Source organism: Pristiophorus japonicus, chromosome 8 (genome assembly GCF_044704955.1).
Source record: "Pristiophorus japonicus isolate sPriJap1 chromosome 8, sPriJap1.hap1, whole genome shotgun sequence".
Taxonomy (NCBI): Eukaryota; Metazoa; Chordata; class Chondrichthyes; family Pristiophoridae; genus Pristiophorus; species Pristiophorus japonicus.
This window is the reverse complement of record NC_091984.1, coordinates 149,624,051-149,649,851: the sequence shown is the minus strand read 5'-3', so window position 1 is coordinate 149,649,851 and position 25,801 is coordinate 149,624,051. Positions and strand designations below refer to the sequence as shown.

At 50.3% G+C, this 25,801-nt stretch overlaps 1 protein-coding gene across 1 annotated transcript in view; it reads right to left on the bottom strand.

Moving 5' to 3' along the window:
- Positions 1-25,801, bottom strand: part of LOC139269184 (probable voltage-dependent R-type calcium channel subunit alpha-1E) — a 450,230-nt gene that overhangs the window by 105,462 nt on the left and 318,967 nt on the right. Inside the window, 2 exon segments of the mRNA XM_070888276.1 lie at positions 8,850-9,028; positions 25,611-25,763. Coding sequence (XP_070744377.1) covers positions 8,850-9,028; positions 25,611-25,763 — 332 coding nt within the window.

Sequence of the window (25,801 nt, the reverse complement as noted above, 5' to 3'; positions counted from 1 at the left end):
AGTGAGTGGTATCAGGGGTCACAGAGTCGGGTCAGGGATCAGTGAGTGCAGACAGGGGTCAGGGAGTGGAGACGGGTCAGTGAGTGGGGTCAGGGGTCAGAGAGCAGGGATCTGTGAGTGGAGTCAGGGGTCAGTGAGGAGATTTGGGGTCAAGGGTCAGATTGAGGTCAGTGTGTGGGGTCAGGGGACAGTGAGTGGGGTCAGGAGTCAGTGTGAGGTCAGTAAGTGGAGCCAGCGGTCAGTGAGTGGGGTCAGTGGTGAGTGAGTGGGGTCTGGGCTCAGTGAGTGGTGTCAGGCATCGGTGAGTTGGGTCAGGGGTCAATGAATGGGGTCAGGTGTCAGTGACTGGGGTCAGTGGTCAGGGAGTGGTGTCATGGGTCAGTGAATGAGGTTAGCGGTCAGAGATTTGGGTCAGGGGTCAGTGTATGGGGTCAGGGGTCAGGGGTCAGAAATTGGTTCAGTGAGTGCGGTCAGGGGTCAGAGATTGGGATCAGACGTCAGTGAGTGGGATCAGTGAGTGAGGTCAGGGGTCAAAATGTAGGCTCAGTGAGTGGGGTCAGTACGAGGCATCAGTGAGTGGGGCCAGAGGTCACTAATTGGGATCACGGATCAATGAGTGGGGTCAGGGTTCAGTTCGTGGGGCAAGGGGTCGGTGAATCGTTCAGGGGTTGGTGAGTGGGGTCAGTGCATGAGGTCAGGTGTGGGTGAGTGGGGTCAGGATTCAGTGGCCAGTGAGTGGGGCCAGAGGTGAGGGAGTGGGTCAGCATTTGAGGTCAGAAATTAGTGATTGGGGTCAGGGATCAGTGAGTGCGTCAGGACTCAATGGGTAATGTCAGGGTTCGGTGACTGGGGTCGGGGGTCAGTTGTTGGGGTCAGGGGTCAGTGATTGGAGTCAGGAGTCGGTGAGTGAGGTTAGGGTCAGTGCGTGATGTCAGATTTTGATGACTGGGGTCAGGTGTCAGTGAGTGGGGTAATTAAGTGTGCTCAGGGGTCACTGGGTGAAGTCAGGGATCAGCGATTGGAGTCAGGGCTCAGTGAGTGAGGACATGGGTCATTTAGTAGTGTCAGTGAGTGGGCTAGGTGTCAGTAAGTGGGGTCAGGGATCAATGAAAGAGGTGAGGGGCCATAGTCGGGTCATGGGTAAGTGAGTGGGGTCAGTGAATGGGTTCATCGATCAGAGATTGTGTCAGGGGGTCAGTGAGTGCGTCAGTGTGTGGGGCCAGGGTCATTGAGTGGGCTCAGGGCTCAATGAGTGGTGTCAGGGTTCGGTGAGTGGGGTCAGGGGTCAATTGTCAGTGGTCTGTGCATAGGTCAGCGATTGGGGTCAGAGAGTGGTGTCAGGACTGAATGAGTACTGTCAGGGGTCAGTGATTGGGGTCAGGGATCAGTTGTTGGGGTCAGGGACCAGTGAGTGGGGTCAGTGTTCAGTGAGTGGGGTCACCCATGTGAGGTGTGTGGGGTCAGGGGCCAGTGAGTGGAGTCAGGGGTCAGTGAGTGGCGTCAAAGAATGGGGTCAGTAATTAATGGATAGGGTAAGTGAGTGGAGTCAGTGAATGGGGTTAGTGAGAGGGACCAGGGGTGAGTGACTGGCGTCAGGGGACACTAATTCTGGTAAGGGTTCATTGAGTCTGGTCAGGGTTCAGTGAGTGGGAGAAGTAAGTGTGCTCAAGGGGACACTGGGCAGGGTCAGGGGTCAGCAAATGGTGTCAATGAGCGGGGAAAGTGAGTGGGATCAGGGTTCAGTGTGTATGATCAGGGGTCATTGAGTGGGGTCACAGAATGAGGTCAGGAGTCAGTGAATGAGGACATGGGTCAGTGAGTGAGGTCAGTGAATGGGGTCAGGGGTCAGTGAGTGGATTCAGTGAATGGGGTCAGGTTTCATTGAGTGGGGTCAGGGGTCATTGAGTGGGGTCAGGGGTCAGTGAGTGCGGTCAGTGAATGGGGTCAGGGGTCAGTGAGTGGTGTCAAGGGTCAGTGAGTGGAGTTAGGGGTCAGTGAGTGGGGTCAGTGAATGGGATCAGGGTTCAGTGAATGGGGTTGGGGTCAGTAAGTGGGGTCAGGGGTCGATAAATGTGTGGGATCAGGGGTCAGTGAGTGTGGTCAGAGATTGGGGTCAGGTGTCTGTGATTGCGATCAGGGCTCAATGAGTGGTGTCGAGGCTCGTTGAGTGGGGTCAGGGGTCAATTGTTGTGGTCAGGGGCCAGTAAGTGGGGTGAGGGTTCTGTGAGTGGGTCTGCGATTGGGGTCAAAAGTCAGCGATTGGGGTCAAGGTTCAGCGAGTGCAGTCAGAGTTCAGAGAGTCGCGTCAGGACTCTGATTCATGTCAGGGGTCGGTGAGTGGGGTCAGGGTTCAGTTGTTGGGGTCAGAAGTCAACGATTGGGGTCAGTATTCAGTGAGTGGAGTCAGGGGTCAGAGAGTGGTGTCAGGACTAAATGAGTAGTGTCAGGGGTCAGTGATAAGAGTCAGGGGTCAGTTGTTGGTGTAATGGGCCAGTGAGTGGGATCAATGTTCAGTGATTGGTGTCACCCATGTGAGGTGTGTGGGGTCAGGGGTCGGTGATTGTGTTCAGGGTTCAGTGAGTGCGATAAGTAAGTGTGCTCAGGGGATACTGTGTGGGGTCAGGGGTCAGCAAATGATGTCAACGAGCAGCGAAAGTGAGTGGGATCAGGGTACAGTTTGTGGAATCAGGGGTCATTGAGTGGGGTCACGGGTCAGTGAGTGGGGTCAGGGGTCGATGAGTGGGGTTAGGGGTCAGTGAGTGTGGTCAGGGGACAGTGAATGGTGTCAGGGATCAGTGAGTGGGGTCAGGGGTCAGTGAGTGATGTCAACAAGTGGAGAAAGTGACTGGGTTCAGGGGTCATTGAGTGGCTTCAGTGAGTGGGGTCAGGGGTCGAAGAATGGGGTCAGGGGTTAGTGAGTAGGGTCAAGGGTCTGTGAGAGGGGTCAGTGAGTGGGGTCAGGGGTCAGTAAGTGGGGTCAGTGAATAGGGTCAGGGTTCAGTGAATGGGGTCAGGGGTCAGTAAGTATGGTCAGGGGTCAGAAATTGGGGTAAATGTGTGGGGTCAGGGGTCAGTGAGTGTTGTTAGTGAATGGGGTCTTGGGTCAGAGATTGGGGTCAGGCGTCTGTGATTGGGGTCAGGGTTCAGAGATTGGGGTCAGGGGTCAGATATTACGGTCAGGGCTTAATGAGTGGTATCAGGGCTCGGTGAGTGAGGTCAGGGGTCAATTGTTGTGGTCAAGGGCCGGTGAGTGGGGTCAGGGGTCAATTGTTGTGGTCAGGGGCCAGTGAGTGGGGTGAGGAGTCTGTGAGTGGGTCTGCAATTGGGGTCAGAAGTCAGCGATTGGTGTCAGGGGTCAGCGAGTGCGGTCAGAGTTCAGAGAGTGGTGTCAGGACTCTGAGTAGTGTCAGGGGTCGGTGAGTGGGGTCAGGGTTCAGTTGTTGGGGTCTGGGGCCAGTGATTGTGGTCAGGGGTCAGTGAGTTAGATCAGGTGTGAATGACTGGGATCAGAGATCAGTGAGTGGCACCAGGCATCAGTGAGTATAGTCAGTGCATGAGATCAGGCATTGATGAATGGGGTCAGGGGTCAGGCATTAATGTATGATTTCAGGGAACAGTGAGTGGCGTCAAAGAATGGGGTCAGAGTTCAGCGAATGGGGTCAGTTAGTGTCAGAGACCAGGGATAATTAAGTGTGCTCAGGGGTGACTGGGTGGGGTCAGGGGTCAGTGAGTGGGGTCAGAGGTCAATGTGCAGGGTCAGGGGTCACTTATTGCCATCAGTGTGTGGGGTTAGAGGTCAGTAACTGGGATCAGGGGTCAATGAGTGTGGTGCGGGTTCAGTGAGTGGGCTCAGCAATTGGGGTCAGGTAATGGGATTAGGGGTCGGTGAGTGAGGTCAGGGGTCAGTTAAGTGGGGTCGGGATCAATGACTGTGGCGTGGGGTCAGGGCACAAAGAGTGGTGTCAGGGCTTGGTGAGTGAGGTCAGGGGTCAATTGTTGGGGTCAGGGGCCAGTGAGTGGGGTCAGGTGACTGTGAGTGGGATCAACAATTCGGATCAAATGTCAGCGATCGGGGTCGGGGTTCAGAGAGTGCGGTCAGGGGTCAGAGATTGGGATCAGGGCTCAATGATTTGTGTCGGGGGTCGGTGTGTGGCATCAGGGGTCAGCTATTGGTGTCGGAGGCCAGTGAGTGAGGTCAAGGGTGAATGAGAGTGGTCAGGCATCAGTGAGTGGTGTCAGGGGTCAGTAAATGGGGTCAGTGAGTGGGATTAGTGAGAGGGGTCAGGCGTCAGTGAGTGGGGATCAGGGTTCAGTGATTTGGGTCAGGGATCGGTGAGTGTTATCAGGAGTTGGTGAGTGGGGTCAGGGGTCATAGAGTGGTGTCAGGCATGGTGACTGGGTTCAGGGGTTGGTGAGTGGTGTCATTGCGTGAGGTCAGGCATCAGTTAAAGGGTGACTGTATGGTTTCAGGGGACAGTGAGTGGCATCAATGAATGGGGTCAGGGGTCAGTGAGTTGGATCGGGGCAGCGATTTGGGTCAGGGGTCATTGAGTGGAGTCAGGGATCAGAAAGTAGGGTAAATGAGTGGTGTCAGGGGTCAGAGAGTGTGGTATATAGTCAATGAGTGGGGCCAGAGGTCGATGAGTGGGGTCAGGGGTCAGTGAGTGGGGTCAGGGGACAGTGAGTGGGGTCAGGGGTCAGTGATTGGGGGTTAGGGTTCAGTGAATGGGGTCAGGATCAGTGAGTGATGTCAAGGGTCAGAATGTAGGGTCAGTGAGTGGGGTCATGCGTCAGTGAGTGGGGTCAGTGTGTGGGGTCAGGGGTCAGTGTCATGGGGTTGGTGGTTAGTGAATGAGATCAATGGCCAGAGAATTGTGTCAGTCTGGGGTGAGAGGTCAGTGAGTGGGGTCAATGAGTGGGGTTAGTGAGTGAATGGATTCATGTTTCTGTGAGTGGATCAGTGCATGAGGTCAGATGTCAGTGAATGGGGTCAGGGTTCAGTGATTGGGGTCAGGGATCAGCAAGTTGTATCAATGAGTGGAGAAAATGAATGGGGGTCAGTGAGTGGGTTCAGGAGTCCATGAGTGGTGTCTGTGAGAGGGTTCAGGCGTCAGTGAGTGAGCTCAGTGATCAATAAATGTGGTCAGAGGTCAGTGAATGGGGTCAGGGGACAGAGAGCGGGGTCAGTGATTGGGTTCAATGTGTGGGGTCAGAGAGGGGGATCAGGAGCCAGTGAGAGGCATCAGTGAGTGGGGTCAGAAAGTGGGGTCAGATGTCACTGATTGGGGTCAGGGGTCAGTGAGTGGGGTCAGGAATCAATGAGTAGGTTCAGGGGTCAGTGAATGGGGTTAGGGATCAGTGACTGAGGTCAGCGGTTAGTGAGTGGGGCCAGTGTGTGGCATCAAAGTTCAGTGAGTGGGGTCAGTGAGGGGGTCAGTGAGTGGGATCAATGAGTGGGGTCAGGGGTCAGTGATTCGGGTCAGTGAGTGGGGCCAGTGGTCAGTGAGGGGGATCAATGAGTGGGGTCCGGGATCAGTGAGTGAGGTCAGGGTTGCTGATTGGGTTCAGAGGTTGGTGAGTGGTGTCAGTGCATGATCTCAGGCATCAGGTAAGGGATGACTGTATGGTTTCAGGAGACAGTGTGTGGCATCAATGAATGGGGTCAGGGTTCAGTGAATGGGGTCAGTGAGTGGGTTCAGTGAGTAGGGATAGTGAGAGTGACCAGGGGTGAATGGGGTTACGGGTCAGTGAGTGGGGTCAGGGTTCAGTGAGTAGGATCATTAAGTGTGCTCAGGGATCACTGGGTGGGGTCAGGCATCAGCGAGTTGAGAAATTCACTGGGGTCAGGAGTCAGTGAGTGGGGTCAGATGTCACTGATTGGGGTCAGTGAGTGTGGTCAGGGGCCTGTGAGAGGCATGATTGAGTGGGGTCAGAGAGTGGGGTCAGATGTCAGTGATTGGAGTCAGGGGTCAATGAATGGGTTCAGGAATCGGTGAGTGGGGTCAGGGGTCTGTGAGTGGGGTCGGGGTCGGTGAGTGGGGTCAGTGAGTGGTATCAGTGATTGGGGGTCAGGGTTTAGTGAATGGGGTCAGGATCAGTGAGTGAGGTCAGGAGTCAGAAAGTAGGATCAGTGAGTGGGATCATGCCTCAGTGAGTAGTGTCAGTGTGTGTGGTCAGGGGTCAGTGTCATGGAATTGGGGGTCAGTGAATGAGTTCAATGGTCAGAGAATTGGGTCAGTGTGGGGAGAGAGGTCAGTGAGTGGGGTCAATGAGTGGGCTCATAGTTAAGTGTTGGGGGTCAGGGATCAGTCTGTGGGTTCAGGGGTCAGTGAATGGAGTCAGGGATCAGTGATTGAGGTCAGGGGGTTAGTGACTGGGGCCAGTGTGTGGCATCAGAGTTCAGTGAGTGAGGTCAGGGGTCAGTGAGTGAGGTCAGTGAATGGGGTCAATGAGTGGGGTCAGACATCAGTGAGTGGGGTCCGGTGTCAGTGAGTGAGGTCAGGGTTGGTGATTGGGTTCAGGGGTTGGTGAATGGTGTCAGTGCGTGAGGTCAGCCATCAGTTAAGGGGTGACTGTGTGGTTTCAGGGGACCGTGAGTGGCATCAATGAATGGGGTCAGGGTTCAGTGAATTGGGTCAGTGAGTGCGTTCAGTGAGTAGGGATAGTGAGAGTGACCAGGGTTGAGTGGGGTCACGGGTCAGTGAGTGGGGTCAGGGTTCAGTGAGTGGGATAATTAAGTGTGCTCTGGGGTCACTGGGTGGGGTCAGGCATCAGCGAGTGGAGAAAGTCAGTGGGGTCAGATGTCAGTGATTGGGGTCAGGGGTCAGTGAGTGGGGTCAGGAGCCTGTGAGAGGCATCAGTGAGTGGGGTCAGAGAGTGGGGTCAGATATCAGTGTTTGGAGTCAGGGGTCAGTGAGTGGGTTCAGGGGTCAGTGAGTAGGGATAGTGAGTGGGGTCAGTGAGTGGGGTCGTGGTTAGTTCAGTGAGTTGGCTTGTCTGGAATCACTCTGCACTGGAGCAGGGGTGTTGGGGCCAATGTCCTTGCCAGAAGCAGGAGTGAAGTGGCTTTGTGTTTGTCTGCATGTGACTGGGTTATTTTTTAATGCGTGCAGTTTTCCTTAAAATCTCCACATCTAGCTTGAGACTGACTAAAGCTATCACCCCATAATCTATCATACTGAGCAGCTGCGCACAGCAAGCTCCCACAAACAGCAATGTGACAAGTAAACAGATAAGCTGTTTTAATGATGTTGGCGAGGCATAAATATTGGCCCAGGACACCGGGGAAAATGCCCCTGTTCTCCTTCGCAATAGTGCCATGGGATCTTTTACATTCACCTGAGAGGGGAGATGGTGCCTCAGTTCAAAAATCTCATTCGAAAGACGGCACCTCCGACAGTGCGGCACTCCCTCAATACTGGCAGTGGGAGTGCAGTGAAAGATTTCTGTGCTGCTGTCATGCTGGGTATTTCAAAAGGATTTTCACCCCATCGGGTTCGGTGCTTCGAGAAAGTTGGAAGTTCCAGTGTCACCCTGATCCAGCAGTTGAGGATAGAAGGTGCTGATATTGACAGGGAGCAGCCTGAGCCTGATTGGTGGGGGGTGGTGGGGTTAGTCCCCGACCTTCAGCCTGTGCGCGGGTGACATGGTCATGGGACATGGAATCATAAAATCGTACAATCATACAACATTGAAGGAGGCTATCTGCTCCATCATGCCTGTGCCGGCTCTTTGAAAGAGAGTGATCCAAGTAGTTCCACTCCCCTCTTTCCCCATAGCCCTGGAAAATGTTCCCCTTCAAGGTTTTATCCATTTCTCTTTTGAAAGTTACTATTGAATCTGCTTCCACCGTCCTTTTAGGCAACGGGCTCCAGATCACAACAACTCGCTGCCTGAAGACAATTTCTGCTAATTTACTCGATCTGAACCATTCATTATTTGGAACACCTCCATTAAATTTTGCCTTAACCTTCTCTGATCTGGGGGTGTAATGCATGCTCACAGGTTGGTAGAGCTGTTGAGTTGGGAGTGGCTCAACCAGTCACGTGATGTTCACAAAACTCAATAAAACCCCAGCCAGTTGGGTTCGGGGGATCCACGACGAGGCCGAAGGTTGTGAGCCTAGTGGATGAACTGGTAACGTGAAGTATGATTGTTAAACCTTCGCCATTAACCCAACTGGTTCTTAATAGGAGCAGAAGGAGCAGCGTGGCAGCATACCACTCCAAGGGAGCAGCACATACTGGAGCAGGAGAGCGATGGCAGTGAAGAGGCCGACTGGATTGGACGTCGCCAAGATCCAGGTCGGTGATTGGAGCGTGGGCAGGTACAGCAAGAATGGTGAGGTCGGGGCGAAGGAATGGCGCGTGGTCGTGGAGCGACGTGATCATGGCACAGGAGAGGCGTGAGTTCGGGGCCCAGTAGAGGCGAGGGCCCAGGGGCAGCATGGGCTAGCCCACACTGCGATATGTGTGCGCGCTAGGTCTGTGCAGCAGAGCTGGTCTCTAGTTGTCTTGGTTAACCCTTGCCTCTGACCAAGACCGAGCTCTGTCAAGCCCCTGTGGTGGCTGGTGTGCAACGGCTACCCCACGTTAAAAAAATCCACGCACAGGCATCTTCCACCCTTCAGGATGTAGTTCAGGATCTAGAATATTAGGTCCTTCATTGAGACACTTGTGAACTTTTTGGTGTGGAAGCAAGTTATCCTCGACTCTAGGGACTGCCTATGATAATGATGATAATAGCAATGTGTTGCTATGAATACTGAAGCAAAGAACCCATGGAGCAAATACGTTACAGGTTAGGGAAGAATGGCAGCTTCCTGCATCTCCCCCACATCACAGACTTACGTTGTAGAGTACAGTAGTCCATCCCTCCATCGTGATGCACTGGAAGACGGTGAGCAGCGCGAAGAGGATATTGTCGAACTGGGTGATGCCGGCGTTGGGTCCAATCCAACGGGAACACACCGAGCCATTGGGGCAGAGGCGGGACACCTCCTGAACGTCGCAGGGGACCTCGTCCGTGGCTGTGAAAGCGAATGGAAAAAACACAGGAGGCACTTGAGAAAACGAAGCAACTCGCAGCTCGACAGACCCGTTCACGCCTTCAAGGCCTCCCAAAGCGCTTTGCAACCAAACAACAAAGTACTTTTGTTTTTTGAAAGTGCAGTCACTGTTGTAACATAGGAAACGCGGCAGCCAATTTGTGCACAGCAAGCTCCCACACGATGAGCACAATGACCAGATAATCTCTTTTGGTGTTGGTTAAGGGATAAATATTGGCCAAGACTCTGGGGAGATCTCTCTGCTAGTCTTAGACGAGGCCCATGGGATCATTTATGTCCACTTGAGAGGGCTGATGGGGCCTTGGTTTAATGTCTCAGCTGAAAGAAGGCACTTCTGGCAGTGCGGCACTCCCTCAGTACTGCCCCTCCGACAGTGCAGCGCTCCCTCAGTACTGCCCCTCCGACAGTGCATGCTTCCTCAGTACGGCACCTCCGACAGTGCAGCACTCCCTCAGAACTGCCCCTCCGACAGTGCAGCACTCCCTTAGTTCTGCCACTCCGACAGTGCAGCACTCCCTCAGTACTGTCTCTCCGACAGTGCAGCACTCCCTCAGTACTGCCCCTCCGACAGTGCAGCACTCCCTCAGTACTGCCCCTCTGACAATACAGCACTCCCTCAGTACTGCCCGTCCGACAGTATAGCGCTCCCTCAGTACTGCTCCGCCAACAGTGCAGTACTCCCTTAGTACTGCCCCTCCGACAGTGCAGCATTCACTCACTACTACCCCTCCAACAGTGCAACTTTCCTCAGTACTGCCCCTCCGACAGAGCAGCGCTCCCTTGGTACTGCACCTTCGACACTGCAGCACTCCCTCAGTTCTGCCCCTCCAACAGTGCAGCACTCCCTCAGTTTTGCTACACTGACAGTGCAGCACTCCCTGAGTACTGTCCCCCATGACAGTGCAGCACACCCTCAGTACTGCCCCTCCAACACTCCCTCAGTACTGCCCCTCCGATAGTGCAGCACTCTCTCAGTACTGCCCCTCCAACGGTGCAGCACTCCCTCAGTACTGCCCCTCCGACAGTGCGGCACTCCCTCAGTACTGCCCCTCCAACGGTGCAGCACTCCCTCAGTACTGCCCCTCCGACAGTGCGGCACTCCCTCAGTACTGCCCTCCGACAGTGCAGCACTCCCTCAGTACTGCCCCTCTGACAGTGCGGCACTCCCTCAGTACTGCTACACCGACATTGCAGCACTCCCTCAGTACTGCTACACTGACAGTACAAATGCAGCAACTTCATGAAACACACGGGGAGGGGGAGGGTGACCTACTGTTTTCACGAGGCTAGCAGCAAATCGTCCAGCAACCACTGATTGGGAGGTCTCTGCCCCCGAAGTTTAGTATCATTAGCTTGAGTGTGTGCATGTCTGCTCACTTCCCGTCGATCCCTTGTGCATGCCTGGTCATGTCCCATAAATCCGATGTGCATGACCATTCAAGACCAGCACCCACTCCTCTCATAGGTGCATGTCTAGTCACCCCTCGTCCCTCGTCCCTCATCCGTGCAAGGTCACATCCCCATTGCCCCATCTCTTGTATTTGCTCATCCAAACCCGGTTCCGATACACTCAGTTATACCCTTACCCATCCTCGTGTGAGAGTGGCTGAGGGCCCTCCTAGTCTGGGATTGGCCGAGAGCCCTCCTTGTTTGGGATTGGCTAATGGCCCTCTTGGTTTGAGATTGGCTGAGGGATCGACTGGTTTGTGATTGGCCTCGAGCCCCCTGATTTGTGATTGGCCTCGAGCCCCCTGATTTGTGATTGGCTGAGGGCCGTCATGGTTTGTGATTGGCTGAGGACCCTCCTGGTTTGGGATTGGTTGAAGGCTGTCCTGGCAGCACTTACCAATCATCATCATAGGCAGTCCCTCGAAATCGAGTAAGACTTGCTTCTACTCTCAAAGTGAGTTCTCAGGTGACTGAACAGTCCAACATGAGAACCACAGTCTCTGTCACAGGTGGGTCAGACAGTCGTTGAGGGAAGGGGTGGGTGGGACAGGTTTGCTGCACGCTCCTTCCGCTGCCTGCGCTTGGTTTCTGCATGCTCTTGGCGATGAGACTCGAGGAGCTCAGCTCCCTCCCGGATACACTTCCTCCACTTAGGGCGGTCTTTGGCCAGGGTCTCCCAGGTGTCAGTGGGGATGTTGCACTTTATCAGGGAGGCTTTGAGGGTGTCCTTGTAACGTTTCCTCTGCCCACCTGGGGCTCGCTTGCCATGTAGGAGTGCCAAGTAGAGCGCTTGCTTTGGGAGTCTCGTGTCAGGTATGCGGACAATGTGGCCTGCCCAGCAGAGCTGATCAAGTGTGGTCAGTGCTTCAATGCTGGGGATGTTAGCCTGGACGAGGACGCTGATGTTGGTGCGTCTGTCCTCCCAGGGGATTTGTAGAATCTTGCAGAGACATCGTTGGTGGCATTTCTCCAGTGATCTCAGGTGTCTACTGTATATGGTCCACGTCTCTAAGTCATACAGGAAGGCGGGTATCACTACAGCCCTGTGACCATCTGTAAAAAAGGGGACAAGTCCAATTGTGGCAACTATGATCAGCCACTGGGAAAGTTGTCACTAGAATCCTCCTCAACCGTCTTCTCCTTGTGGCTGAGGAGCTCCACCCGGAGTCACAGTGCGGATTTCGTCCTCTACGGGATACAATGTATTATGTGTAGAAGAACTCCACGAGGCTGAGTACTGTGAGCTAAACTTAGTGTGACCTTAGTCTTCTTTATTACAACTCCAGAGTGCCTGAACAACATGGCCCTGCACGTGTGTGCAGGTGACCATTAGGACACCAACAGTCGCGTCCGCTGGTGGCAAGTATTACATGGTTACATACATAACATCACTCCCCCCACAAAGTCTTTGGAACAAGTTATTTATAAGCGGAGGCGATCCGGAGCCCATCGCTCCCTGGTTGATCGTCTAAGTTCAAACTCTGGCGTGTGTGAGTTGGCCGGACCATTGCTGCACTGCACCACGGCTGGTCTGACCGGACTGTTGGGAACAATGGGTTCATCCTCCTGATTGACAGCAAGGTCGATTGCTGGTTGGATGTGTGTTGGTGGATCGTCGATGTTAATGTCCTCCTCAAGTCATTCCTGGTTGTCAGTAAATCACAATTTGGTCTGATCTAAATGCTTTCTGCACGTTTGGCCATTTAACAGTTTGATTATAAACACCCTATCCCCTTCCTTGGCCAAAACAGTGGCAGAAACCCACTTGGGACCATGACTGTAATTCAGGACAAACACAGGGTCGTTAACATCAATGCCACGTGAAACAGCCACGCGATCATGCTACATGTTCTGTCGATGTCGCCGGGTTTCCACGTGAACATTAAGATCCGGGTGGACTAGGGAGAGCTGGTTTTGAGGGCTCTCTTCATTAACAATACTGCTGGGGGAACCCCGGTGAGTGAATGGGGTTGCGTCCGGTAACTGAGCAGAATGCGAGACAAGCAGTTCTGCAGGGAGCCGTCTGTCACGCATTTCATGATCTGCTTGATTGTTTGGACTGCCCGCTTCGCTTGACCGTTAGACGCGGGCTTAAACGGGGCAGACCTGACATGCTTGATGCCATTGCGGGTCATAAACACGTTGAATTCCGAGCTGGTGAAACATGGTCCATTGTCGTTGACAAGGACATCGGACAAGCCATGGATGGCGAACATGGCCCGGAGGTTTTAAATGGTGGCTGTGGGCGTGCTGGATGAAGTGATTACGCATTCAATCCATTTGGAGTAAGCATCCACAACTACTAAAAATATCTTTCCGAGAAAGGGGCCAGCAAAATCAACTTGGATCCTGGACCACGGTTTGGAGGGCCATGACCACAGACTCAGTGGAGCCTCCCTTGGTGCATTGCTCAGTTGCGAGCAAGTGTTGCATTGGTGCACGCATGACTCCAAGTCCGAGTCAATGCTGGGCCACCAAACATGCGACCTGGCAATTGCCTTCATCATGACAATGCATGGGTGGGTACTGTGTAGGTTGCGTATAAACGTTTCCCTGCCTTTTTTTGGCAAAACACGCGATTACCCCATAAGAGACAATCCGACTGGATGGATATTTTATCTTTGCGTTGGTGGAAAGGCTTAATTTCATCTTGCATTCCCCGGGAATGGCCGACTAGTTCCCATTTAGGGCGCAACTCTTCACTAATGATAGCACAGGATCCTGGCTGGTCCAGGTCCTGATCTGGTGAGCTGTGACAGGTGACCCCTCGCTCTCAAAAGCATCCATGACCAGTAGCAAGTCTGCGAGCTGTGCCATTTCCACCCCGGTAGTGGGCAATGGTAGCCGACTGAGGGCATCAGCACAGTTCTCCGTGCCTGGTCTGTGATGGATAACATAGTCATAAGCGGATAATGTTAGTGCCCATCTTTGGATGCGGGACGAAGCATTGGTATTTACACCTCTGCTCTCTGAAAACAGCGAAATGAGCGGCTTGTGGTCAGTTTCAAGCTCAATCCGAAGTCCAAATAGGTATTGGTGCATTGTCTTAACCCGATATACACATGCTAACACCTCTTTCTCGACCATACTATAGGCCCTCTCAGCCTCGACCATACTATAGGCCCTCTCAGCCTCGACCATACTATAGGCCCTCTCAGCCTCGACCATACTATAGGCCCTCTCAGCCTCGACCATACTATAGGCCCTCTCAGCCTCGACCATACTATAGGCCCTCTCAGCCTCGACCATACTATAGGCCCTCTCAGCCTCGACCATACTATAGGCCCTCTCAGACTTCCAGACGTGTATGCAACCGGTTGGAGGTTGCCTGATACATTGGCCTGCTGTAACACACAGCCGACCCCGTACAATGAGGCATCACAAGCCAGCACTAAACGTTTACATGGATCATAATGTACAAGTAACGTTTTTGAACATAGCAGGTTCCTGGCCTTCTCAATGGCTGTGTCTTGAGATTTGCCCCAAACCCAGTCGTCACCCTTACATACCAACATGTGCAAAGGCTCCAACAACATGCTTAAAGCAGGTAGAAAGTTACCAAAATAGTTGAGTCCCAGGAATGAACGCAGCTCTGTCACAATCTGTGGTCTGGGCGTATTCTTTATGGCCTCTGTCTTTGAGTCTGTGGGCCTGATGCCATCTGCTGCAATCTTTCTCCCCAAAAATTCGACTTCTTGCGTCAGGAAAACAAACTGGGGGCATTTCATCCTGAGTCCCACTCTGTCTAGGCGACTTCGAACCTCTTCCAGGTTGTGTAGGTGTTCGACCGGTGATCAGGATGTCGTCTTGAAACACAACGGTGCGTGGAACACATTTCAGCAAACTCTCTATGTTTCTCTGGAAAATGGCTGCAACCGAGTGAATCCCAAAAGGGCACCTGTGGTATATAAACAGTCCTTTGTGTGTGTTGATGCACGTCCGTTTTTTCGAAGATTCAGCCAACTACTGTGTCATGTAGGCAGAGTTTAGGTCCAACTTGGTGAACGACCTCCCCCCCTGCTAACGTTGCGATCAGGTCATCCTCCGTAGGCAACGGGTACTGGTCCTGTAGTGCGACTCGGTTAATCGTTACCTTGTAGTCTCCACAGATTGTGACCGTGCCATCGCTTTTCAACACCAGAACAATTGGACTGGCCCACTCGTTGAACTCAACTGGTGATATGATTCCTTCGTGTTGGAGTCTGTCCAGTTCGATCTCGACTTTCTCCCTCATCATGTACGGAACTGTCCGAGCCTTGTGATGGACGGGCCGTGCATCGGGACCTAGATGGATCTGTACCTTGGCGCCTGTGAAGTTGCCGATGCCTGGTTCGAATTGCGAGGAAAACTTGCTCAGCACTTGAGCACATGAGGCGTCATCCACTGAAGATAGTGCTTTGATGTCATTCCAATTCCATCTAATCTTTTCTAGCCAGCAATCTCATGATTGCTACCAGTGCCATGTGCTAGTCAGAGTAGGAATCGCAGAATAGCTCAGATGAATACTTGGCTTGAGCAGTGGTGCAGAAGGGAGGGATTCAAATTCCTGGGACATTGGAACCAGTTCTGGGGGAGGTGGGACCAGTACAAACCGACGTTTTGCACCTGGGCAGGACCGGAACCAATGTCCTAGATTTTGCTAGTGCTGTTTGGGAGGAGTTAAACTAATATGGCAGGGGGATTGGGACAGAAGCAAAAGATAGAAAGGAGAATAGTAAAAGTGGAGGGCAGAGAAACAAGGCAAAAAACAAAAATGGACACTTTACAACAGAAATCTAAAGGTTCAAACTGTGTTAAAAAGACAAGCCTGAAGGCTCTGTGCCTCAATAATGCGAGCAGTATTCGGAATAAGGTGGATGAAATAACTGCGCAGATAGCAGTGAATGGGTATGATCTGATTGGCATCACGGAGACATGGCTCCAGGGTGGCCAAGGCTGGGAACTCAACATCCAAGGGTATTCAGCATTTAGGAAGGATAGACAGAAAGGAAAAGGAGGCGGGGTGGCATTGCTGGTTAAAGAGGAAATGAATGCAATTGTAAGGAAGGACATTAGCTTGGATGATGTGGAATCGGTATGGGTGGAGCTACGGAATACCAAAGGGAAGAAAACGGTAGTGGGAGTTGTGTACAGGCCACCAAACAGTAGTAGTGAGGTTGGGGACAGCATCAAATAAGAAATAAGGGATGTGTGCAGTAAAGGTACAGCAATAATCATGGGCAACTTTAATCTACATATTGATTGGGCTAGCTTAACTTGTAGCAATGCGGTGGAGGAGGATTTCCTAGAGTGTATTAGGGATGGTTTTCTAGACCAATATGTCGAGGAACCAACCAGAGAGCTGGCCATCCTAGACTGGGTGATGAGTAATCAGAAGGGACTAATTAGCAATCTGGTTGTGCGAGGCCCCTTGGGGAAGAGTGATCATAATATGGTAGAATTCTTTATTAAGATGGAGAGTGACAAAGTTAATTCAGAAACTAGGGTCCTGAACTTAAGGAAAGGTAACTTTGATGGTATGAGGCACGAATTGGCTAGATTAGACTGGCAAATGATACTTAAAGGGTTGACGGTGGATAGGCAATGGCAAACCTTTAAAGATCATATGGACGAACTTCAACAATTGTACATCCTTGTCTGGAGTAAAAATAAAACGGGGAAGGTGGCTAACAAGGAAAATTAAGGATAGTGTTAAATCCAAGGAAGAGGCATATAAATTAGCCAGAAAAAGTAGCAAGCCAGAAGACTGGGAGAAATTTAGAATACAGCAGAGGTGGACAAAGGGTTTAATTAAGAGGAGGAAAATAGAGGATGAGAGGAAGCTTGCCGGAAACATAAAAAATGACTGCAAAAGCCTCTATAGATATGTGAAGAGAAAAAGATTAGTGAAGAGAAACGTAGGTCCCTTGCAGTCGGATTCGGGTGAATTTATAATGGGGAACAAAGTAATGGCATAACAATTGAACAAGTACTTTGGTTCTTTTACTTTTTTTCTTCTCCCAGAGGGTTGTGAATCTGTGGAATTCTCTGCCCAAGGAAGCAGTTGAGGCTAGCTCATTGAATGTATTCACATCACAGAGAGATAGATTTTTAAACAATAAGGGAATTAAGGGTTACGGGGAGCGGGCGGGTAAGTGGAGCTGAGTCCACGGCCAGATCAGCCATGAACTTGTTGAATGGCGGAGCAGGCTCGAGGGGCTAGATGGCCTACACCTGTTCCTAATTCTTAGGTTCTTATGTTCTTATTAATGTTGGGGAAGTCCATAACCAGGGGTCACAGTCTAAGGATAAGGGGTAAGCCATTTAGGACCGAGATGAGGAGGAATTTCTTCACCCAGAGAGTGGTGAACCTGTGGAATTCTCTACCACACAAAGTGTGGCCAATTCACTAAATATATTCAAAAAATAGTTAGACGAAGTCCTTACTACTAAGGGGATCAAGAGATATGGCGAGAAAGCAGGAATGGGGTACTGAAGTTGCATGTTCAGCCATGAACTCATTGAATGGCGGTGCAGGCTCGAAGGGCCGAATGCCTACTCCTGCACCTATGTTTCTATGTTTCTCTGTTCTGTCTTCACAAAGGAAGACACAAATAACCTTCCGGATGTACTCGGGGTCCGAAGGTCTAGTGAGAAGGAGGAACTGAAGGATATCCTTATTCGGCGGGAAACTGTGTTAGGGAAATTGATGGGATTGAAGGCTGATAAATCCCCAGGGCCTGATAGTCTACATCCAAGAGTACTTAAGGAAGTGGCCCTAGAAATAGTGGATGCATTGGTGATAATTTTCCAACAGTCTATCGACTCTGGATCAGTTCCTATGGATTAGAGGGTTGCGAATGTAACACCACTTTTTAAAAAAGGAGGGAGAGAGAAAATGGGTAATTATAGACCAGTTAGCCTGACATCACTAGTGGGGAAAATGTTGGAATCTGTCTTTAAGGATAAAATAGCAGCACATTTGGAAAGCAGTGATAGGATTGGTCCAAGTCAGCATGGATTTATGAAGGAGAAATCATGCTTGACAAATCTTCTGGAATTTTTTGAGGATGAACTAGTAGAGTGGACAGGGGAGAACCAGTGGATGTGGTGTATTTGGACTTTCAAAAGGCTTTTGACAAGGTCCCACACAAGAGATTGGTGTGCAAAATCAAAGCACATGGTATTGGGGGTAATGTACTGACGTGGATAGAGAACTGGTTGACAGACAGGAAGCAGAGTATCGGGATTAACGGGTCCTTTTCAGAATGGCAGGCAGTGACTTGTGGAGTGCCGCAGGGCTCAGTGCTGGGAACCCAGGTCTTTACAAGATATATTAATGATTTGGATGATGGAATTGAGTGTAATATCTCCAAGTTTGCAGATGACACTAAACTGGGTGGCGGTGTGAGCTGTTATGAGGATGCTAAGAAGCTGCAGGTTGATTTGGACAGGTTAGGCAAGTGGGCAAATACATGGCAGGTGCAGCATAATGTGGATAAATGTGAGGTTATCCACGTTGGGGGCAAAAACACGAAGGCAGAATATTATCTGAATGGCGGCAGATTAGGAAAAGGGGAGGTGCATCGAGACCTCAATGTCATGATTCATCAGTCATTGAAGGTTGGCATGCAGGTAAAGCAGGCGGTGAAGAAGGCAAATGGTATGTTGGCCTTCATAGCAAGGGTATTTGAGTATAGGAGCAGGGAAGTCTTACTGCAGTTGTTCAGGGTCTTGGTGAGGCCCCACCTGGAATATTGTGTTCAGTTTTGGTCTCCTAATTTGAGGAAGGATGTTCTTCCTATTGAGGGAGTGCAGTGAAGGTTCACCAGACTGATTCGTGGGATGGCAGGACTGACATATGAGGAGAGACTGGATCGACTGGGCCTCTATTCACTGGAGTTTAGAAGGATGAGAGGGAATCTCATAGAAACATATACAATTCAGACAGGACTGGACAGGTTAGATGCGGGAAGAATGTTCCCGATGTACCATGTCCTCCTGTACCATGTGGGAACTCGGGGACACTTCCGGTGTCCCTGGCGACTACGTGTGCGGGAAGTGTATCTTCCTCCAGCTCCTGACGGTCTGAGTTGCAGAATTGGAGCTGAGGGTGGATTCACTTTGGAGCATCCACGATGCTGAGAATTACGTGAGTAGCACGTGTAGTGAGTTGGTCTTACCGCAGGTGAAGGGTCCACAGCCAGCTAGGGAATGGAAGACAAGCAGGAAGAGCAGTGCAAGGAAGGTAGTGCAGCGGTCCCCTGCGGTCCTCCCCCTGCAAAACAGATACACCGCTTTGAGTACTGTTGAGGGGGATGACTCATCAGGGGAGGGCAGCAGCAGCCAAGTTCATGGCACCGTGGCTGGCTCTGCTGCACAGGAGGGCAGGAAAAAGAGTGGGAGAGCGATAGTGATAGGGGATTCGATTGTAAGGGGAATAGATAGGCGTTCTGCGGCCGCAACCGAGACTCCAGGATGGTATGTTGCCTCCCAGGTGCAAGGGTCAAGGATGTCTCGGAGCGGGTGCAGGACATTCTGAAAAGGGAGGGTGAACAGCCAGTTGTCGTGGTGCACATTGGTACTGACGATATCGGTAAAAAAAAGTGATCAGGTCCTACGAGACGAATTTAAGGAGCTAGGAGCTAAATTAAAATGTAGGACCTCAAAAGTAGTAATCTCAGGATTACTACCAGTGCCATGTGCTAGTCAGAGTAGGAATCGCAGGATAGCTCAGATGAATACATGGCTTGAGGAGTGGTGCAGCAGGGAGGGATTCAAATTCCTGGGGCATTGGAACCGGTTCTGGGGGAGGTGGGACCAGTACAAACCGGACGGTCTGCACCTGGGCAGGACTGGAACTAATGTCCTCGGGGGAGTGTTTGCTCGTGCTGTTGGGGAGGAGTTAAACTAATATGGCAGGGGGATGGGAACCAATGCAGGGAGACAGAGGGAAACAAAAAGGTGACAAAAGCAAAAGACAGAAAGGAGATGAGTAAAAGTGGAGGGCAGAGAAACCCAAGGCAAAAAACAAAAAGGGCCACTGAATATAAAGGGGCTGCAGGGGGGGTCAAAACTAAAAATCATGGTTTAAAAACTAGTATTAAAACACTCTACCTAAACGCATGCAGCATTCGAAATAAAGTAAATGGGTTGACGGCACAAATCATTACAAATGGGTATGACTTGGTGGCCATTACAGAAACGTGGTTGCAGGGTGGCCAAGACTGGGAATTAAACATACAGGGGTATCTGACGATTCGGAAAAATATACAAGAAGGGAAAGAAGGTGGGGTAGCTCTGTTAATAAAGGATGATATCAGGGCAGTTGTGAGAGACGATATTGGCTCTAATGAACAAAATGTTGAATTATTTTGGGTGGAGATTAGAGATAGTAAGGGGAAAAAGTCACTGGTGGGTGTAGTTTATAGGCCCCCAAATAATAACTTCACGGTGGGGCAGGCAATAATCAAGGGAATAATGGAGGCATGTGAAAAAGGAATGGCAGTAATCATGGGGGATTTTAACCTACATATCGATTGGTCAAATCAATCGCACGGGTAGTCTGGAGGAGGAATTCATAGAATGCATACAGGATTGTTTCTTAGAACAGTATGTTACGGAACCTACAAGGGAGCAAGCTATCTTAGATCTGGTCCTGTGTAATGAGACAGGAATAATAAACGATCTCCTAGTAAAAGATCCTCTCGGAATGAGTGATCACAGTATGGTTGAATTTGTAATACAGATTGAGGATGAGGAATTAGTGTCTCAAATGAGCGAACTATGCTTCAACAAAGGGGACTACAGTGGGATGAGGGCAGAGTTGGCTAAAGTAGACTGGAAACACAGACTAAACGGTGGCACAATTGAGGAACAGTGGAGGACTTTTAAGGAGCTCTTTAATAGTGCTCAACAAAAATATATTCCAGTGAAAAAGAAGGGCGGTAAGAGAAGGGATAACCAGCCGTGGATAACCAAGGAAATAAAGGAGAGTATCAAATTAAAAACCAATGCATATAAGGTGGCCAAGGTTTGTGGGAAAATAGAAGATTGTGAAAATTTTAAACGACAGCAAAGAATGACTAAGAAAGCAATAAAGAAAGGAAAGATAGATTACGAAGGTAAACTTGCGCGAAACATAAAAACGGATAGTAAAAGCTTTTACAGATATATAAAACGGAAAAGAGTGACTAAAGTAAATGTTGGTCCCTTAGAAGATGAGAAGGGGGATTTAATAATGGGAAATGTGGAAATGGCTGAGACCTTAAACAATTATTTTGCTTCGGTCTTCACAGTGGAAGACACAAAAACCATGCCAAAAATTGCTGGTCACAGGAATGTGGGAAGGGAGGACCTTGAGACAATCACTATCACTAGGTGGGTAGTGCTGGACAGGCTAATGGGACTCAAGGTGGACAAGTCCCCTGGTCCTGATGAAATGCATCCCAGGGTATTAAAAGAGATGGCGGAAGTTATAGCAGATGCATTCGATATAATCTACCAAAATCCTCTGGACTCTGGGAAGGTACCAGCAGATTGGAAAGCAGCTAATGTAACGCCTCTGTTTAAAAAAGGGGGCAGACAAAAGGCAGGTAACTATAGGCTGGTTAGTTTAACATCTGTAGTGGGGAAAATGCTTGAAACTATCATTAAGGAAGAAATAGCGGGACATCTAGATAGGAATAGTGCAATCAAGCAGACGCAGCATGGATTCATGAAGGGGAAATCATGTTTAACTAATTTACTGGAATTCTTTGAGGATATAACGAGCATGGTGGATAGAGGTGTACCGATGGATGTGGTGTATTTAGATTTCCAAAAGGCATTCGATAAGGTGCCACACAAAAAGTTACTGCAGAAGATAAAGGCACGTGGAGTCAGAGGAAATGTATTAGCATGGATAGAGAATTGGCTGGCTACCAGAAAGCAGAGAGTCGGGATAAATGGGTCCTTTTCCGGTTGGAAATCAGTGGTTAGTGGTGTGCCACAGGGATCGGTGCTGGGACCACAACTGTTTACAATATACATAGATGACCTGGAAGAGGGGACAGAGTGTAGTGTAACAAAATTTGCAGATGACACAAAGATTAGTGGGAAAGCGGGTTGTGTAGAGGACACAGAAAGGCTGCAAAGAGATTTAGGTCGGTTAAGCGAATGGGCTAAGGTTTGGCAGATGGAATACAATGTCGGAAAGTGTGAGGTCATCCACCTTGGGGAAAAAAAACAGTAAAAGGGAATATTATTTGAATGGGGAGAAATTACAACATGCTGCAGTGCAGAGAGACCTGGGGGTCCTTGTGCATGAATCCCAAAAAGTTAGTTTGCAGGTGCAGCAGGTAATCAGAAAGGCAAATGGAATATTGGTCTTCATTGCGAGAGGGATGGAGTACAAAAGCAGGGAGGTCCTTCTGCCTCTGTATAGGGTATTGGTGAGGTCGCACCTGGAGTACTGCATGCAGTTTTGGTCACCTTACTTAAGGAAGGATATACTTGCTTTGGAGGGGGTTCACATGGCTGATTCCGGAGATTAAGGGGTTATCTTATGATGATAGATTGAGCAGACTGGGTCTTTACTCGTTGGAGTTCAGAAGGATGAGGGGTGATCTTATAGAAACATTTGAAATAATGAAAGGGATAGACAAGATAGAGGCAGAGAGGTTGTTTCCACTGGTTGGGGAGACTAGAACTAGGGGGCACAGCCTCAAAATATGGGGGAGCCAATTTAAAACCGAGTTGAGAAGGAATTTCTTCTCCCAGAGGGTTGTGAATCTGTGGAATTCTCTGCCCAAGGAAGCAGTTGAGGCTAGCTCATTGAATGTATTCAAGTCACAGATAGATAGATTTTTAACGAATAAGGGAATTAAGGATTACGGGGAGCAGGTGGGTAAGTGGAGCTGAGTCCACGGCCAGATCAGCCATGATCTTGTTGAATGGCGGAGCAGGCTCGAGGGGCTAGATGGCCTACTCCTGTTCCTAATTCTTATGTTCTTATGTTCTTATGATGTTGGGGAAGTCCAGAACCAGGGGACATAGTCTGAGGATAAGGGATAGGCCATTTCTGACTGAGATGAGGAGGAACTTCTTCATTCAGAGAGTTGTTAACCTATGGAATTCCCTACCGCAGAGAGTTGTTGATGCCAGTTCATTGGATATATTCAAGAGGGAGTTAGATCTGGCCCTTGCAGCTAAAGGGATCAAGGGATATGGAGAGAAAGCAGGAACGGGGTACTGAAGGAATGATCAGCCATGATCTTATTGAATGGTTGTTGTTAGTGTGAATGTTTTCTCAGAAGAATCACTCAACACTCAGATTCGGTTCCAACACCAATGCGGCCTTTATTTTCGCATGCAGGGAGGAAGCCTCAGGACTGGATCCAGGCACTTCTCTCCGACGAACAAAGAAACTCATCGATATTTATATGTTTTACAATAGTTCTTTATAGTTACTCAGCCACTTCGGCTGGACACAATCCAATCATAACGATTATAGATTACATATAGGTTTCTTTAACCCAATAGAATTCCGCTGATACCTCAGGGGCTGTATGTTCGTTTTTTGTCAGCTCGGTCTGATTAATGACCTCGTTATGTGAGGCAGGTTCTCCTCTTATCTCTGTTCCTCGGGGCTCGGCTGTGTGAAGTCACTGATTATACCAGTGTACGATAATGGTTCGTTATAATTATCTTGTATCCAAGGCATTCCCGGTAGTGGGCCTCACAGGGTCATTGCTCGGTCAGCCCCAGTTCATTACTTGACTAATTGAGTACCCATCATGCCTGGGCAGCCATTTTATGTGTGGCCACTTTAAACTTATATGAGTTTACATATATTCAGCAGGTGCCTAATGCCTAGTGTTTTGATATATTCAGCAGGTGCCTAATGCCTACAACAGTTGTGCAGGCTCGAAGGGCCGGATGACCTACTCCTGCACCTATTTTCTATATTTCTATGTTTCTATGTTTCTGCCAAACAACGTTGGGCCATTGCATGGAACAATCCACAATGATAGGTCATGCACGGTCCATCATATGATACATTCACTGCCGAACTTCCAATGAGCTCTTTGGTGTAGGTACGCAGCTTTGTATTAATCGGGCTCAGTTTGGGCATTTGTGCTTTCGTGGCTCAGTTTCTCGAAAGCCTTCTGGCTCATTATTGGCTGACGTGCACCAGTGTCCAACTCCATGGATACTGGAACTCCATTTAATGTGACTTGTAGGAGGGCTCTTGGTGGTGAAGGTATGTACCCCATACACTTTTCCTCGGGTTGAGTTGCCTGTGCTGCGTGATCTGCGCCGGATCGATCATCCTCTGCCACGTGGTATGTCGCCTCACATTTGCACATTTGCTGGAGGAGCCCCATCATTGGACAGCCTTTACACACGTAGTGCTTAAATTGACATTGATGGACCCAATGATTACCCCCGCAGTGCCAACACGGTGCTAATGGATTCACATTCACCCCCGTGGATGACCTCTGAGTCATCACAGGTCTTGCAGCCACAGACGTATAGGCCTTGCCATATGCAGTTCGGCCTGCTAGTGATGCCATTTTATGCATCGTACTTGCCGGTGAGCTTCGATGTTGAGAAGATATTTGTTTGGTGTTATCGTCCATGGCCATGCATGCCTGGGCGATCGCGATGGCTCTGCTCAGGTCTAGGGTTTTGGCAGCCAGCAGATTTCAAAGAATGAACTCGTGGCTGATGTCAAGCATGAAAACGTCCTGCAGCATTTCCGCCAATGCAGCTCAAAAATCACAAAGTCGCGCGAGGCATCTCAGGTCGCCGACATAGTCCGCCACGTCCTGGACCCTGGAGCGATAGTGCGTGTAAAAACGATAGCTGGACATGAGGATACTCTCCTTCGGCTTGAGGTGGTCCAGAACCAACATACACAACTCTGTATATTCCTTCTGCATTGATTTTGTCAGTGCGAGCAGATTCTTGATGAGGCCCTATATTTTAGGCCCACAGACGGTGAGTAGAACCGCCCTGCACTTGAATGCTTTACTGACTCCTTCCAGCTCGTTGGCCATGAAGTACTGGTCGAGAGGCTCGCCGAAGCTTCCCAATCATCACCCTCTACAACTCTCTCTAATATTCCAACAGCAGCCATGGTTGCGTGAAAGTTCGTATTCTGATATTCGTCGCCAATTGTTATGTGTAGAAGAACTCCGCGAGGCTGAGCTAAACTTAGTGTGACCTTAGTCTTCTTTATTACAACTCCAGAGTGCCTAAACAACATCGCAGCCAACCTTTTATACTGACCCTGCATGTGTGTGCAGTTGACCATTAGGACTCCAACAGTCGCGCCCTCTGGTTGCAAGTATTAAAAAGTTACACACATAACACAACGGACATGATTATCACGGTGCGACAACTGCAAGAGAAATGCAGGGAACAGCACCAATCTTTGTACATGACCTTCTGTGACCTTACAAAAGCCTTTGACAGTGTCAACCGCGAGGGACTATGGAGCGTCCTCCTCCGTTTCGGCTGTCCCCGAAAAGTTTGTCACCATCCTCCGCCTGCTCCACGATGACATGCAAGCCGTGATCCTGACCAACAGATCCACCACAGACCCAATCCACGTCTGTACTGGGGTCAAGCAGGGCTGCGTCATCGCGCCAACCCTCTTCTCGATCTTCCTTGCTGCAATGCTCCACCTCACACTCAACAAGCTCCCCGCTGGAGTGGAACTAAACTACAGAACCGGTGGGAAGCTGTTCAACCTTCGTCGTCTCCAAGCCAGATCCAAGACCCACCTCTGTCGTCAAGCTACAGTACGCGGACGACGCTTATGTCTGCACACATTCAGAGACTGAACTCCAAGTCATCGTCAACATCTTCACTGAGGCGTACGAAAGCATGGGCCTTACACTAAACATCCACAAGACAAAGGTCTCCACCAACCTGACCCCGCCACACAGCACTGCCCCCCGAGTGATCAAGATCGACGGCGCGGCCCTGGACAACGTGAACCATTTCTCTTACCTCGGGAGGCTATGATCAGCAAGGGCAGACATCGACAACGATGTTCAACACTGCCTCCAGTGTGCCAACACAACCTTCGGCCGCCTGAGGAAAAGAGTGTTCGAAGATCACTTACCAATGTCACCCTTGTGGCAGGTGTGATGCAGCTTGTCGTAGTAGAACTCCAAACCGATGATGGCAAACATGAGGATGGCAAAGAAGAGCAGCAGGCCAATCTGGAGCAGGGGAACCATCGCCTTCATGATGGACTTCAGCACAATCTGCAAACCTATCGGAGGGACACATTACCGGGGTCACAGAGATTCA